Source organism: Microcaecilia unicolor, chromosome 6 (assembly GCF_901765095.1).
Source record: "Microcaecilia unicolor chromosome 6, aMicUni1.1, whole genome shotgun sequence".
In the NCBI taxonomy this organism is placed as follows: Eukaryota; Metazoa; Chordata; class Amphibia; order Gymnophiona; family Siphonopidae; genus Microcaecilia; species Microcaecilia unicolor.
In genome coordinates, this window is record NC_044036.1 from 265,647,041 (window position 1) to 265,661,633 (window position 14,593).

A 14,593-nucleotide genomic window follows, 5' to 3' on the forward strand; every position below is an offset into this window, starting at 1 on the left:
GTATTTCTTTTTTAATCAACAGATGAGGTGACCATACAAATGCAAGTAATTCAAAAACCCATAAGGAAAATCAGTGGAACAATGGGAATGAATAAGAAGAACAGATTTATTAATAAGCATAAATATATGATTATAGAGTCTCATTGCATCCATCAAATAATTGAAGTGGGAAAGAAGTTGTATTCAATTCAAAACGTGTCCTGATGGCTAATTAGGTTATTGCATTACATTTATTCCACTGGTGCCTAGAGAAGGCATTGATTGCACCAATGATCACATGGTTTAAACCAAACATGCAAACCTGATTCTAAAGGGGGGTGGCATAAATTTTCATCGTGCACAAATCTGCAAAGTCAGCAAGTATGTTTTACTTGAAAAATGTATACTAGTGTTTTCATGATGAAAGTATGCACCCACTTCCACTTTTGAAAATTATTGGATGAAAAAGCACCTGCAGACATTGGTGTCCCTTTTTCTAGCCAGTCCTGTGCCCATAGTTTTGAAAATCCAAAAGTATGGGCATAGTTTTCTTCCCTGTATATAACCCTGTTGGATTAGCTTTAAAAATTGCCCTTCTGATACCAGCTGCTAAAATGCTTTGTTGTGCTCAGTAGAGGTTTCAAAAAATTGTAATGCTCAGCACTACCTGCCATCCTTAGCTAATTAGCAACAAGATGTTAGAAACTGAAAAATACAATTCTGAATATAAGAAATATATATTACTAAGTAAAAGTGTTTTTTTTTTATTTTAAATCCCCACTTTTAGCAGTAATACTAATTATTGAATTGCTTGAACGTACAGAGCACTGCCATTGGCTAGAGATGGGCTCAAGTAAGCTTTAAGTATTTTGGTTGTAACATCTCCTATTTTTAATTTATTGTAGACTCATAATTGAGCACTTGATTTATATGTCAGTAACGAACCAAAACCTACTCTGAAGTACTGTAACAATTATATGCCATGCCTTCATTTTCGGGTTAGAAGCATCTTCAGAGGTCCTGCTCTGTATCCAACGTAGGAGCATAGTTATTTATTTATTTATTTATTTATTTGCAGCATTTGTATCCCCCATTTCCCCACACATTAGCAGGCTCAATGTGGCTTACAAGTCACCATATTTGGGAGCTCCAATACGGCCGATGTTAAACAAATACAAATAGAATCAAGGTAGGGGTAAATGGGAACAATAAATGGCAAAGATATAAGAAATAACAGTGTCTTTTAAATCAGTGCAGAGGTGAGGTTGCTAATCAGAAACAGCAGGGTAGGCCTTACAAAACAGATAGGTCTTCAAAGTTCGCATGAATTGTAGATGGTCATGTATCGTTTTCACTGCTTTTGGTAATGCATTCCACATTTGCGTACTTAAATAGGTGAAATTAGACGCATAGGTCGCCTTATATTTAAGGCCAATGCAAGTAGGATAGTGAAGATTCATATAGGTACGGCATGAGCTGATACTATTCCTGGCTGGTAGATCAATGAGGTCAATCATATAACCAGGGGTATCACCATAGAGTATTTTGTGAACTAGAGTACAAAGTTTGAAGGTAATGCAGGACATCATAGGGAGCCAATGCAGTTTCAGGCGAAGAGGTATCACTAACATATTTTGTTGTGTTGTATATCAATCTGGCCCCTGTGTTCTGTGTTATCAACATGGGCTGCCGTTAAGACATGTTATTTTGCCACTAACTTGTGTCATTTTAGCACAGATGCAATGAGATCTAGTTACTAACAACTAGGGTTACCAATAAAATAACAAGTCTTAACAGTTGCCACTTTGATAACTTACTCCTTCCCCCCCCCCCCCTAACTTTTAACAGGTCATACAGCTCTTTAAAATGCTCTGTTTTCTCCTTAGTCTTTAAAATTTGGAATATTTTACATGAATTGGAATGTTTTTCTCTTGCCTTTCTCTTTCAGAATACACAGCGGGAACATTCAGCATGGAGGGAACTTCAAGCCTGGCCACTTTTTCAATGATTGATAACCCTGGGACCAATTTTAATGTTTCTGGCTTCATTCGTACTCTGCAACCTAGTGGCTTAGTGATGCAAATTGGGAATGAGACCACACCTTGCCTCACACTCTTCCTTAAAAATGGCAGGCTCCACATTACTATATTATCTGCCAAGACTCTCGCCTTCTCAGAAAACTTTGCTGATGGCAGGTGGCACTTGTTTAATATACACTTCAGTGGAAGTCTAGTTAATATAACCCATTTAGATAAATATTTTGAACTAGGGCAGCTACCGTCCGTGACACTTGCAGCTGGGTATAACATATACATTGGTGGACTTCCTCATGGAAGCACTATGGATGGGTGGGGAGGCTATTTTAAGGGTTGTCTTAAAGATATGAGGCTCAACCACCACAAAATGGAGTTTTTTCCTCTTCAGATTACTAACTACAGCCTGCCACAAGAGGTTTATGCAGGGCAGACAAGTAACATCGCTCAACACTGTCTCTCCGATGACACATGTATTGTAAGTAAAACTCTCTTTACTCCCATATTCAACTGCTACCTATTATCTTTAGTATAAATAGCTGCTGCTTTTCTTCCATGTCTACAGTAGCAATCTGCTGACTAGATATTCAAACAAACTTGAGAAAACAATCTAAGAACTAAAAGGTTGCAATTTCAGTGGAAAAACTGACCTTCCCAGATTTTAGATTCTTTTAAAATTAAATTGGTCACAACTCTAAAATGAAGGTTTTAAATGAATTCAGAATGCAAAATCAGATTTTAAAACATGGTACTTTGACATTTGGGGTAGGGGTGCAGAGGCAAGGTACCTTTATACATTTTATTCCAGTTACAGGTAAGTATATCAGTTCTTTTTAAAATTCTCCACCAGCGTTAAATCCTGATATTCAGTGTCTGGTGAGTAACATTGACTATCCAGGTTTATTTTGGCCGCTAAAACGTTAACCGGCTATGTCAGTATTCAGCGCTAACCGGTTAACTTTTCAGCAATCAAAGATAGGCCTGCTATTTAAGCGGCCTGTTTTGACCGCTCAACATGGCTGATTTGGCAATGAATATCGAGGTGTTACAAGCTAGCTGCTAAGCAGGATATTCAATGGGAGGGGAGATAACTGTTTATCTCCTGCTGAATATTCGCAGTTAGGTGCTTAAATATTATTTAACCGGCCTAAGCTGTTCCTGGCCAGTTACATAGTTTTGAATATCGGTGTGAGGAGGGGGGGGGAGGTGGGTTGCTGCTTACAGCAGAATACTCCAAACATACCCTACCATTATATGATAGAAGAGATCGACATTACAAACTACAAGTCCTCTCACTAATAGGCCTATATACTGAAGAGCGATAAAGTTTTACAGCCGCCTCCATGGACAACTTGCGGTATAGCAAGCACTGAGAATAAATAAAATAAATAAATTATTTAGTTAGATTTTGCTCACACCTTTTTCAGAAGTAGCTCAAGGTGAGTTACATTCAGGTACACTGTCCCTGGAGGGCTCACAATCTAAGTTTGTACATGAGGTAATGAAGGGTTAAGTGACTTGCCCAAGATCACAAGGAGAGCAGCAGTGGGATTTGAACTAGCCACCTCTGAATGTCAAGAGCTGTTCTCTGACCACTAGGCCACTCCCTAAAAGGCAGTTCCATAAATAAGCACCATGGATTAGGCACCAAACACCAGTGGATGTTACAGAATAGTATCACATATGCGGGTAATAGGTACCACAAATTGGCACATACCTGCGTATGTGGTTGGTGCTATTCTTTTAACATATGTGGGCATTGCCATTCCTGCGTATGTGTGAGGAGGGCAGAGAATGAACGTGACTGCTAGATTCAAGTGTAAATTACACAATAGTAAGCTGCAGTGTGGTAAATTTAAAAAGAATCGGAGGAAATTTTTCTTCACTCAACGCATATCTGGAATTCGCTGCCAGAAAAGGTGGTTAAGGCGGTTAACTTAGCGGACTTCAAAAAAGGGTTGGACGGCTTCCTGGAGGAAAAAGCCATAGAATGTTATTGAATGGACGAGGGAATAATACAGTATTTCTAGGATGGGCGGGACAAATTGCTTGTTCTTTTGGCTGCTGTCGGTGACAGGGTGCTGGGTTTGATGGACCCTTGGTCTGTCCCAGCATGGCGATGCTTATGTACTTATGTTATGTAAGAAATTGCTGCAAGATAGCCACAAACACTTACACCTACCATTGACTTGGCGTATGTGATTGTGGCTACATATTGCCACGCTAACGCCTTCCCTAGTCCCATATTCTGTAATGGCACATACCCACATACTCAGCAAGCAGTACTTTATACTGCTTGGTGCTACTGTTTCAGGAGATCATGTCTTTGCACCAAATTTATCACCCTTCGCAAAACTGCCTCTTCATTTCACTTTAGGTGCATAAATTAATGCATAATCCCCTGGATCCTATATAGCATGACCGGAATTGCGCATGCAAATCCACTCATATTCTGGATTTGTGTGTGTAATTTAATTATTTAACAAACCAATCAGTGCCAATAATTGCCAGCTAATAAGCAATTATTGATACTAACTGGTATTAATTAGAATGTATGCGCATAACTTGCTAGGTGCATTCTGTAAAGCGGTGCATGTAAATTCTAATGCTGCCAAAAAGGGGGCATGAAATGGGTGGACTATGAGTGTTTCAAAAATCTAAGCACACAGTTATAGAATACGCCTGCTCTGCACCTAACTTAGGCGTTGGTATTTATATCAAGTATTATTTGGAGTAAATGGACAACGCCTAGAGTTAAGCACAAGCATGGCTGCTAGGCTTATTCTATAAACTGGCTAGGCATGTTGTATAAACCATGCCTAAATCTTGGTGCGGTTTAAGAACATGCCTAGGCGGAAATATTTTTGGCGCCGATTTTTCAGGCGCCATATATAGAATCTAGTCCAATAAGTGCAAAATCAGTTCAGTAGCTGTTGGAGGCATGGCAGTCGCCTGCCTCTTTAGAGCAGAAAGCAGACATTTACCACAGGGTAAATACAATTGCAGATTGTGTGGTTACTGCATCCACAATACTGTAGACATAATTACCATGGCCCTATGCATTAAAAAAACAAACAAACAGATCCCTGAACATCACCCCACTTCCCATCACCCTTTCTCGTACCCTAACACTTATCTGAGGTATACCTGAGAAATTAGTGGGGGAGGAGACAAGAACAATCCTCCTCTTGCACAGTTGCCAGCTTGTATTTATAATGTTGGTTGTGACTTCTAGCCAGTGCATTTTTTCTAGCCAAAAGGGTGCCGATACTCAAATTCCAGGCCATCTTTCAGGGGTGGGGTGATCACTGAGCAACCCATCCCACAATAGCTAGGCACCTTGCAACCGGACACAGAATGTATGAAAAAGCAGCACTGGGTGTGCAGAACCTGAGCTCTTTTATTAATACTTGGGGACCATGGATCAATTTTATCAGGCAATGGAAAAGGTGCCAGTACTCAGTACCCCTGAGTACCCCCTGAATAAAAGCCCTGCTTCTAACAGTAGTTTTGTGGTAGTATCAACTAGGGGTCAAGCTGCTGATTTAAGGACAGGGAGTGGAGCAAATGGGGATGCTGACTGTAGTTGTTGCTTTTTTTTAAGCAGTGGGCTATGGGATATATTTACTGTACATTAACTGCAAGTGCAGTCCACAGCCATAACCCATCCATTCTCCATCCCTTTCCTGCTCCCTGCCCCTGTGTGAGAGAAGTAGCATGCAGTGGCGTAGCCATGCTAATTCACATGATAACTGCTTACCACACTTTAGCAAAATCGACTATTAAGAAATTCCCCAATTCCATTATATTTTTCATACATGATGCCTCTTCTGCTGCTCTACCATTGCCTAAATTTGTATTGCTACAAGGAATCAATCACATGCAACTTATTTCTCTAGCATATGATTATTTAACAGTTCTGCTTTTCACCTTTACTTGTGGTAGGCAGAAAAGCTGGCTGCTGTGTTGAATGTCAGTTCTATCACTAGCAGGCTACAACATTACGTAATGTCCGAACATGAAATGCGTGCAGCTCCATAGCAGCAGTGTATCTGCGTGGGGCCACAGGGGCCTGGGCCCCTGCAGATTTCGCCCTGGCCCCCCTCCCTGCTGTCAACCCTCCCCCGCTGCTTACCTTTGCTGGCGGGGGGCCCCAACCCCCACCAGCCGAGGTCCGACCCGAAGTCTTCATATTTCTTCTTCCTCCGACTCCTCCGTGGCCATGCTGTAAGTAACGCTGTTGATTCGTTGAATCCAGTTTGGAGTCTGATGTCGCAGCACGTTGTACACACGTACAACGTGCTGCGACGTCAGACTCCGAACTGGATTCAACTAATCAGCAGCGTTACTTACAGCATGGCCACGGAGGAGTCGGAGGAAGAAGAAATATGAAGACTTCGGGTCGAACCTCTGCTGGCGGGGGTTGGGGCCCCCCGCCAGCAAAGGTAAGCAGCGGGGGAGGGTTGACGGCGGGGGGGGGGGGGGGTGGAGAGAGGCGGCGGTGGCAGCGGGGGGGGGGGTGAGGCAAAAATGTGCCCCCTCTCTCTGGCTCTGGCCCCCCCTACCGCCAGACTCCAGATACGCCCCTGCTCCATAGACCACCTGTGATAAATAAGTAAAAATGTAACTAAAAACAATGAAAACAAACTGCTAGAGTAGCTATTCTGAAACTATTTGTGAAATACAGTATTTAAAATCGCCCAAACTTTGGTTAGTGATGTTTTCTGTGTATACATCCCATCAGATTCTTACATGCAAACCTACAAACCCAGACATTAAAATTATCACAGATATGAGCTAATATGTGAACCAAGTATATAATTTAATATGCATTACTTACATGTAATTATGTTTAAAATGAATAAGGTCATATTTGTGATATTATTTTATTATCTATTAGCTAGAGCAGGAGTAGAAAACCTTGGTCCATGAAGGCCGCAACCCAGTTGGGTTTTCAGGATTTCCCCTTATGAATATGGATGAGATCTATTTGCATAAAATAGAGGCAGTGCATGCAGATAGATCTCGTGCATATTCATTCGGGAAATCCTGAAAACCCAACTGGGTTGCGGCCCTCAAGGACCAAGGTTTTCCACCCCTGAGCTGGAGTTATCCTGTGCTGCTATACTAATGCTGTTAAGCCATGTTATTTTCTGCAGTGGGACTTAGTTAATAATAATAATGCAAGTTAGTTGGTAGCACACTTTAATAACTGTAGCTTTCTGTGTGTACAGGCTTCTGTGTATGAATTAACTGCTGGATTCTATATATCGTGCTGAGATTTCTGTGCAGAAATCCAAGCGTATTCCATAATATCCAGCATAACCTAATTGGTAAACAAGCCAATCAGCATTGATAGTTGCCAATTAACAAGCAATTATTGACAGTAATTGGCATTGATTAGAATTTACACGCAGAACTGTCTAGGTGTATTGTAGAACATGCTGCACATAAATTCTAAGTTGCATAGTGGAAAAAGGTGTGCGGCTATGGGCATGGAATGGGCAGGTCATGGGCATTTCTAAAATCTATGTACATTGTTATAGAGTACACTGGGTCCGCACCTAATTTAGGCTTTGGAATTTACACCAGCTTTTACTTGGCCTAACTGCCTGCGATGAAGTTCAGTGCGCGGACAGGCGCTCGGCATATTCTATAAATCGCACAGAAATGTAGCCTTATTCTATAATGTATGCCTAAATTAAGGTGTACTTTGTAGAATGCGCTTAGGCAAATTTAATTTCAGTGCTGAATTTTTAGACGTGCTATATAGAATCTAGTCCTAAATGTGTAAATATTTCTGGATCCATGATATAGATGACTAGCTGGAACATGTCCATTTTAGATCTATTTTAATTAATTCTATTGTCTGAAAGAGTCACCTAGAGCTTTAGGTTCGGCGTCGGGTGACAGGCTGCTTTTTGGCGCTAGTATTTTCAGTGTTCACAAAGTTATGGGTAATATGTTTGAAATATTATGTAATGACACTGTCCTCTCCCCCCCCCTTTTTTTTTAAAGTCTAAACCTTGCAAAAATGAAGGGATTTGTAACGTTACATGGAACGACTTCTATTGTCACTGTCCTGCAAACTTCACTGGGAAGACTTGTGAGGAGCGCGTCTGGTGTGAAAGTTACCTGTGCCCTGAATTCACCACTTGCAAAAATGTCCCTGGAGGATACGTGTGTAAGTTCTGCTTCTTTTGTGTCCATAAAAGTAATTGTTTTACGAACTATTGCTTATGATCAGAAAATATAAAAGAGAACTGGAATTGAGACGTGACTGCAGTGATATGTTGCAGCAATTTTCATGAAGCATTCAGTCCCCAATGTTGATTTTATTACTCAGTGTACAATTGAAGAGATGAAAAACAGAGACTGTGTGTTTCTTTTAAAGGGTTTCTGCAAACAGTGCTGGGGATCGTATTGTAGCACTTTTCTCCTATTTGAAAACGGGATTACAATCATGAGAAAGCTTAGGGACAGGATGTCTGGAAAAAAATGACAAGAGACTAGATGATCAAAGTGAACATGGATGTATCCGATTATCCTATGCCAAAATATAGTTTGGTTAACAAAAATGTGTTGTCAGCTGAGGTGGGAGGGGAAGGGATAATTTTTATTTTATTTCAGGAGCAGAGCCCAATGCAGGGTGAACTTTAACTTGGATTCACTCATCAGCTAGAACTTGTCCCTGGACTACTGAGCTGATGTCATGATTGCACATTCACTTGCCCTGGACTTCTTGTGGAGAGACCATCTTGCCCCTCCATTCTGGTGCCTAGGTTCGGGGACTTTCCTGAATTCCAAAACTGTATCTTCAGTAACGTAAAATGTGGTTTCTGAGATCCGAATGTTCAGAACAAAGGGAGGAGCTTGTTTATCTTCAGAGATAAGGTCTCTACCTGAACCATATAAAGGAGGCGCTCTGGAAACCAAACCAGCTGGTGTTACCATCCGACCTGAATTATCATCATTTCAGGTTTCTACCAGCCATCCTCTCTGCTGCTGTACTGCTGGGACCTGCCAGGCTATTCTGAATCCAGCTGGTCATCCGTTGTCCTGCACTGACAACGTATGCTACCCTCATCTATATCCAGGTTGTATGACAGCTCTGTTATTGCTAATGGGTAACAGCAGTTGGCCTAATTTCAGGGCCTAAAACCAGGGCTTGAAATTTTCTGATAAGAGCATCTGTCTTTTACTTTCCTGAGCTATCTCACATTAGCGCATAAGTCTTAGTTATATGTTTTCACTTTTGGATTGTTTACTTGCTTGAAAATAGCCTTTATTTATATAATGATTGGCCTGGATTCCTTGCTTGTCAGTATAATTTAGGAAGAATTCAGATCTGCTTGCAGGGAAATGTAAGTAAATAAATAAATAAATAAATTCAGAGTGCTAACCAAAAATATTTCATTACACACTTTCACGATCCTCACTGCTCTGTCACCACTAGGAGGCAGTAGCCTGTAATTGCTGCCTTACACACGCTAAATGTGCTTGACATTCAGACTTATTTTTGAAAGAGAAGGGCGCCCATCTTCCGACACAAATCGGGAGATGGGCGTCCTTCTCTCAGGGTCGCCCAAATCAGCATAATCGAAAGCCAATTTTGGGCATCCTCAACTGCTTCCCATCGCGAGGACAACCAAAGTTCCAGGGGATGTGTCGGCACCGTAGCGAAGGCGGGACTGGGGCGTGCTTAAGAGATGGGCGTCCTCAGATGATAATGGAAAAAAGAAGGGCGTCCCTGACGAGGACTTGGCCAACTTTACTTGGTCCATTTTTTCTTGCGACCAAGCCGTGAAAAGGTGTCTGAACTGACCAGATGACCACCAGAGGGTATCGGGGATGATCTCCCCTTACTCCCCCAGTGGTCACCAACCCACTCCCACCCTAAAAAAAACTTTAAAAATTTTTTTTGCCAGCCTCAAATGTCATACCCAGCTCCATGACAGCAGTATGCAGGTCCCTGGAACAGTTTTAGTGGGTGCAGTGCACTTCAGGCAGGCAGACCCAGACCCATCCCCGCCTACCTGTTACACTTGTGGTGGTAAATGTGAGCCCTCCAAAACCCACTGCACCCACATGTAGGTGCCCCCTTCACCCCTTAAGGCTATGGTAGTGGTGTACAATTGTGGGGAGTGGGTTTTGGGGGGCTCAGCACCCAAGGTAAGGGAGCTATGCACCTGGGAGCAATTTGAGAAGTCCACTGCAGTGCCCTCTAGGCTTCCCGGTTGGTGTCCTGGCATGTCAGGGGGACCAGTGCACTACGAATTCTGGCTCCTCCCACGACCAAAGGGCTTGGATTTGGTCGGTTTTGAGATGGGCGTCCTCGGTTTCCATCATGGCTGAAATCCGGCGACGACCATCTCTAAGGTCAACCTAAATGTTGAGATTTGGGCGTCCCCAACCGTATTATCAAAATGAAAGATGGACGCCCATCTTGTTCTGATAATACGGGTTTCCCCGCCCCTTCGCGGGGGCCATCCTGCGAGGACGTCCTGATGAAAACTTGGGCGCCCCGTTCAATTATGCCCTTCCACGTCATCTCATGAGGTGACATTAAATTCACCCACACTAACTGCACATTTAACAGCATGCAGTAATTAGCGTGTGCTAACTGCAGTGTGCAGTCCATGCCCAGTCTCTGCCCAGTCACTGTCCCAGGTCACACTAGATTTTTACTGCACTAGCTGTTAGAGCATATTAACTGTAAGGTATACACTAAAATCCAAGCTAACTGCTTAGTGCACTTTAATAAAAGGGCCCCTATGTGCCTTTATAAAATAGGCCACAAATAGGTCCCTTCTTGTCCTCTCAACCTAGGCAATCTGTTGAGAAATCAATCTTTCATAGATTTAGTTTAGGACTGTTGTTTAGCAGTCATAAACTAAACATATAACTTATCCAGATAGCCATGGGTTGGCCTGTGAGATGAATAACTAACTAAGCTGCAGGAAAAAGGGTCTTGTGGTAGTGGTGGGGCCATTTTTCCCACATGCCAGGGCCCTTTTTACCACAGCGGGTAAAAAGCCTTAACCCCCCCCCCCCCCCCCAAAAAAAATGGCCATGCGGCAATATAACTCTTGCCCATTGAGGTGGCAGTAAGGGCTCCTGCGGTAACACAGCGGTAACCTTCCCGATTACCGCTGGGTTATTGCCATAATATAAAAAAAAAAATAATAATGTCCAGTACACCGGAAATAGCACACACTCAAGCCAGAACTACCACTGGCGGCCACGTTGGGCCAGCAGTAGTCACACGTTGGGCTTACCGACGCTTTGTAAAAGGGCCCCTAAGCTTTTCAAAGCAGTCTAGCTATATGAGAGATTTACCCTGGATTCTACATAGCGCAACTTAAGTTGCGCACCAAATCCAGTTGTATTATGGATTTGCACATGCAACTTAATTAGCTTAACAAGCCAATCAATGCCGATATTTGCCACTTCACAAGCAATTGACACTAATTGGCATTAGTTAGAATTAACACGTAGAACTGCCTAATCGTATTCTATAACGTGATGCATGTAAATTCTAAGTCGCACAGTTGAAAAGGGGGTGGGTTATGGGCATTTCTAAAATCTATGGGCCCTGTTTACTAAGGTGCGCTAGCTATGTGCTAAAAATTAGCGTGTGCTAATCATATAGATGTCCATAGGACTATTATAGGCATCTACACAGCGCCCGCTAAAAATGCGACCATGCATCTAGCGCGGGTTAGTAAACAGGGCCCTATGCGCATTATTATAGAATATATCCAGTCCACAAATAATTTAGGTATCGGGATTTACACCAAGTTTACCCCGTGCGGAATTTTAGGTTTATTCTATAAAGTACGCCAAAATTTATGTGTGCTGTATGGAACATGCCTAGGCGTATGTCTTTTTGGCACCAATTTTTTTAGGCATGATATATAGAATCTAGTCCTTAACCTCCACTGAATGGAGTAGGTGGGAATAAATTGTGCAGGGAGGACATTATTTTGGCATAACTGAGCAACTTGACAGTACAATGTGCAGAGCACTGTATGAAAAGAACATTAGTGTATATGGTGCCAATAGCAATACCAGTCACTATGGCTGGTACCCAAACAGATCTTGTTCCATCCAGTGGCATTCCTAGGGGGGGCTGACACCCGGGGCGGATCGCTGATGCGCCCTGCCCCCCCGGATGCAGCGCGGACCCCCCCCCCCCCCCCCGGTGAAAGGACACCCCCCCCCCCCCCCCCCCGCGAAAGAAACCTCCCCCAGGTGCATGCCGCTGGGGGGGTGCCGCGCGCGCCTGTCCTCCGTTCGTTCCATGCTTCTTCTCTGCCCCGGAACAGGAACCTGTTCCGGGGCAGAGAAGAAGCATGGAAAGAGAAGAAGCATGGAACGAACGGAGGACAGGCGCGCACCCAGGACGGACCGCACCCACCGCCCCCCCCTAGGAACGCCACTGGTTCCATCTTTAAAGATTCTAAGAGTCCATCTTGATAGTCAACTGAACTTCCAGACCCATATTTCATTCCTTGTCTGTAACTTTGTGTTTAAAATGAAACAAATATGCTCTGTACAGTCTCTCCTAACCCACGAAGGCTTGAGGACAGTTATTCATTAATTCATTATAGGGAACCTGGATTACTGCAACTCACTCTTCTCTAGTCTACAATTGAAAAATATTAAATGCCTACAACTTGTGCAGAATACTGCCGTTAAACTGCTTCAGGGTGCAGCATACTGAGATCATGTCACCCCTTATTCAAGCAGGAACACTGGTTGCTAATATCGGCAAGTATTCCATACAAGATACTTACTGTATGAAGATTCATATCTTTGGAATTACCTCTATTTCTATATCACCTCATTTTACCCTGTGTTCCTTCACGATCTCTCCAATCCTCCCAACAAGCCCTGTTGGTAGTTCCATCATTCCACCACATGTGCTATGAAAATGTATGTTCCTCTAGCTTTTCTGTTGCTTCATTGTTTTGGAACAACCTCCCATTTGGTCTTTGCTTAGAATTATCTTTCTCCCTATTTAAAGCAGATTTGAAAACTCATTTTTTTTGTACAATGCTATCCTGATTAACATACTACTACTACTACTACTACTACTACTACTACTATTTAACATTTCTAAAGCGCTACCAGGGATACGTAGCGCTGTACAATTTAACAAAGGACAGTCCCTGCTCAAAGGAGCTTACAATCTAAAGGACAAAAAGTGCAGTCAATCAAATTGGGGGCATTCTAGATTTCCTGGATAGCGGTACAATGGTTAGGTGCCGAAAGCGACATTGAAGAGGTGGGCTTTGAGCAAGGATTTGAAGATGGGCAGGGAGGGGGCTTGGCGTATGGGCTCAGGGAGTTTATTCCAAGCATAGGGTGAGGCGAGGCAGAAAGGGCGGAGCCTGGAGTTGGCAGTGGTGGAGAAGGGTACTGAGAGGAGGGATTTGTCCTGTGAGCGGAGGTTACGGGTAAGAGCGTGAGGGGAGATGAGGGTAGAGAGGTAATGAGGGGCTGCAGATTGAGTGCATTTGTAGGTTAGTAGGAGAAGCTTGAACATCCTGCTAGTTCAATGGTCACGACTGGTTGGGACAGTGGAGACACTTGTAGGCATGCAGTAACTCAATCTTCTTTCTTTTCTATCATGGTATTGTAGTTCTCTTCTGCTCTGTATTTATTTTATTGTATTGTAAACTGTTTAGATGGTACTTGCCGATGGGCAATATATACAATAAACACTAAATGTGAAACTTGCCACCAGCCTCTATGCTCGGGGGATTGCTATTATTAATATTGTTGTTATGCTGCTACAGTGCATCACAGCTACTCCTCTGGCAGGTAAAGCAAGGATAAAAACACAGAGCATAATTTTAAAAAGCATGCTTTACATGGGAAATGGGTATCTTTACGAAAAGGATGTTCATCTCTAAGAACGCATAGGTGGTAATTATAGAAATTGTCACATGTGGGCTCCATAATGCAGTATGATTCATGCCAGTTCTACAATGGTATTTGGGTGCCCAGATTCCATTATAGAAAACTAGTACAAATGGGCATTAGCATGTAAAAATGTACGCATGACCTCTTAACAGCAGATCAATGGCTACAACTAAATATAACAAGCTACATGTTCATCTTATCGAATTTTATAAGGCGTACCCATGCCCCATCCAAGCTCAATCTACAAGTACACCCCCCCACACACACACGTGATGCCACTTACATGTGCCCTTATAGATTAGTACTTAGGGCTAGTTTACACATAAGTGGCAGTTAGGGCACTATTCATGTCTGCATGTATCACAGCTATAGAATTGTTCTTACATATTTTTACATCGATTACAAGTAGGCATTGCTAGAGGTGGAGTTGAGAGGAATATGCAGGAGTGTTTGTGTGCGTCTGGTAGCCTGTTCTATATAAAGGCTCAGAGACATGGGCGAGCTCTTTACAAAATTATCATTTTTTAAAATTTTGCATTGTTTCTGTTATAAAATTATCCCTTATTGGGGAAGTTCTATACATTACGCATTAACATTTATGAATGTGTATGTATAAATGTTTAGAATACTGGCATATATACAACTTTATG

The 14,593-nt window shown here is 42.6% G+C and overlaps 1 protein-coding gene across 1 annotated transcript in view; it reads left to right on the plus strand.

The window, feature by feature from the left end:
* The window catches only part of CRB2 (crumbs cell polarity complex component 2), a 189,755-nt gene that overhangs the window by 145,803 nt on the left and 29,359 nt on the right, over positions 1-14,593 (plus strand). Inside the window, exons 8-9 of the mRNA XM_030207351.1 lie at positions 1,928-2,490; positions 8,031-8,196. Coding sequence (XP_030063211.1) covers positions 1,928-2,490; positions 8,031-8,196 — 729 coding nt within the window. The remainder of the gene's footprint in view (positions 1-1,927; positions 2,491-8,030; positions 8,197-14,593) is intronic.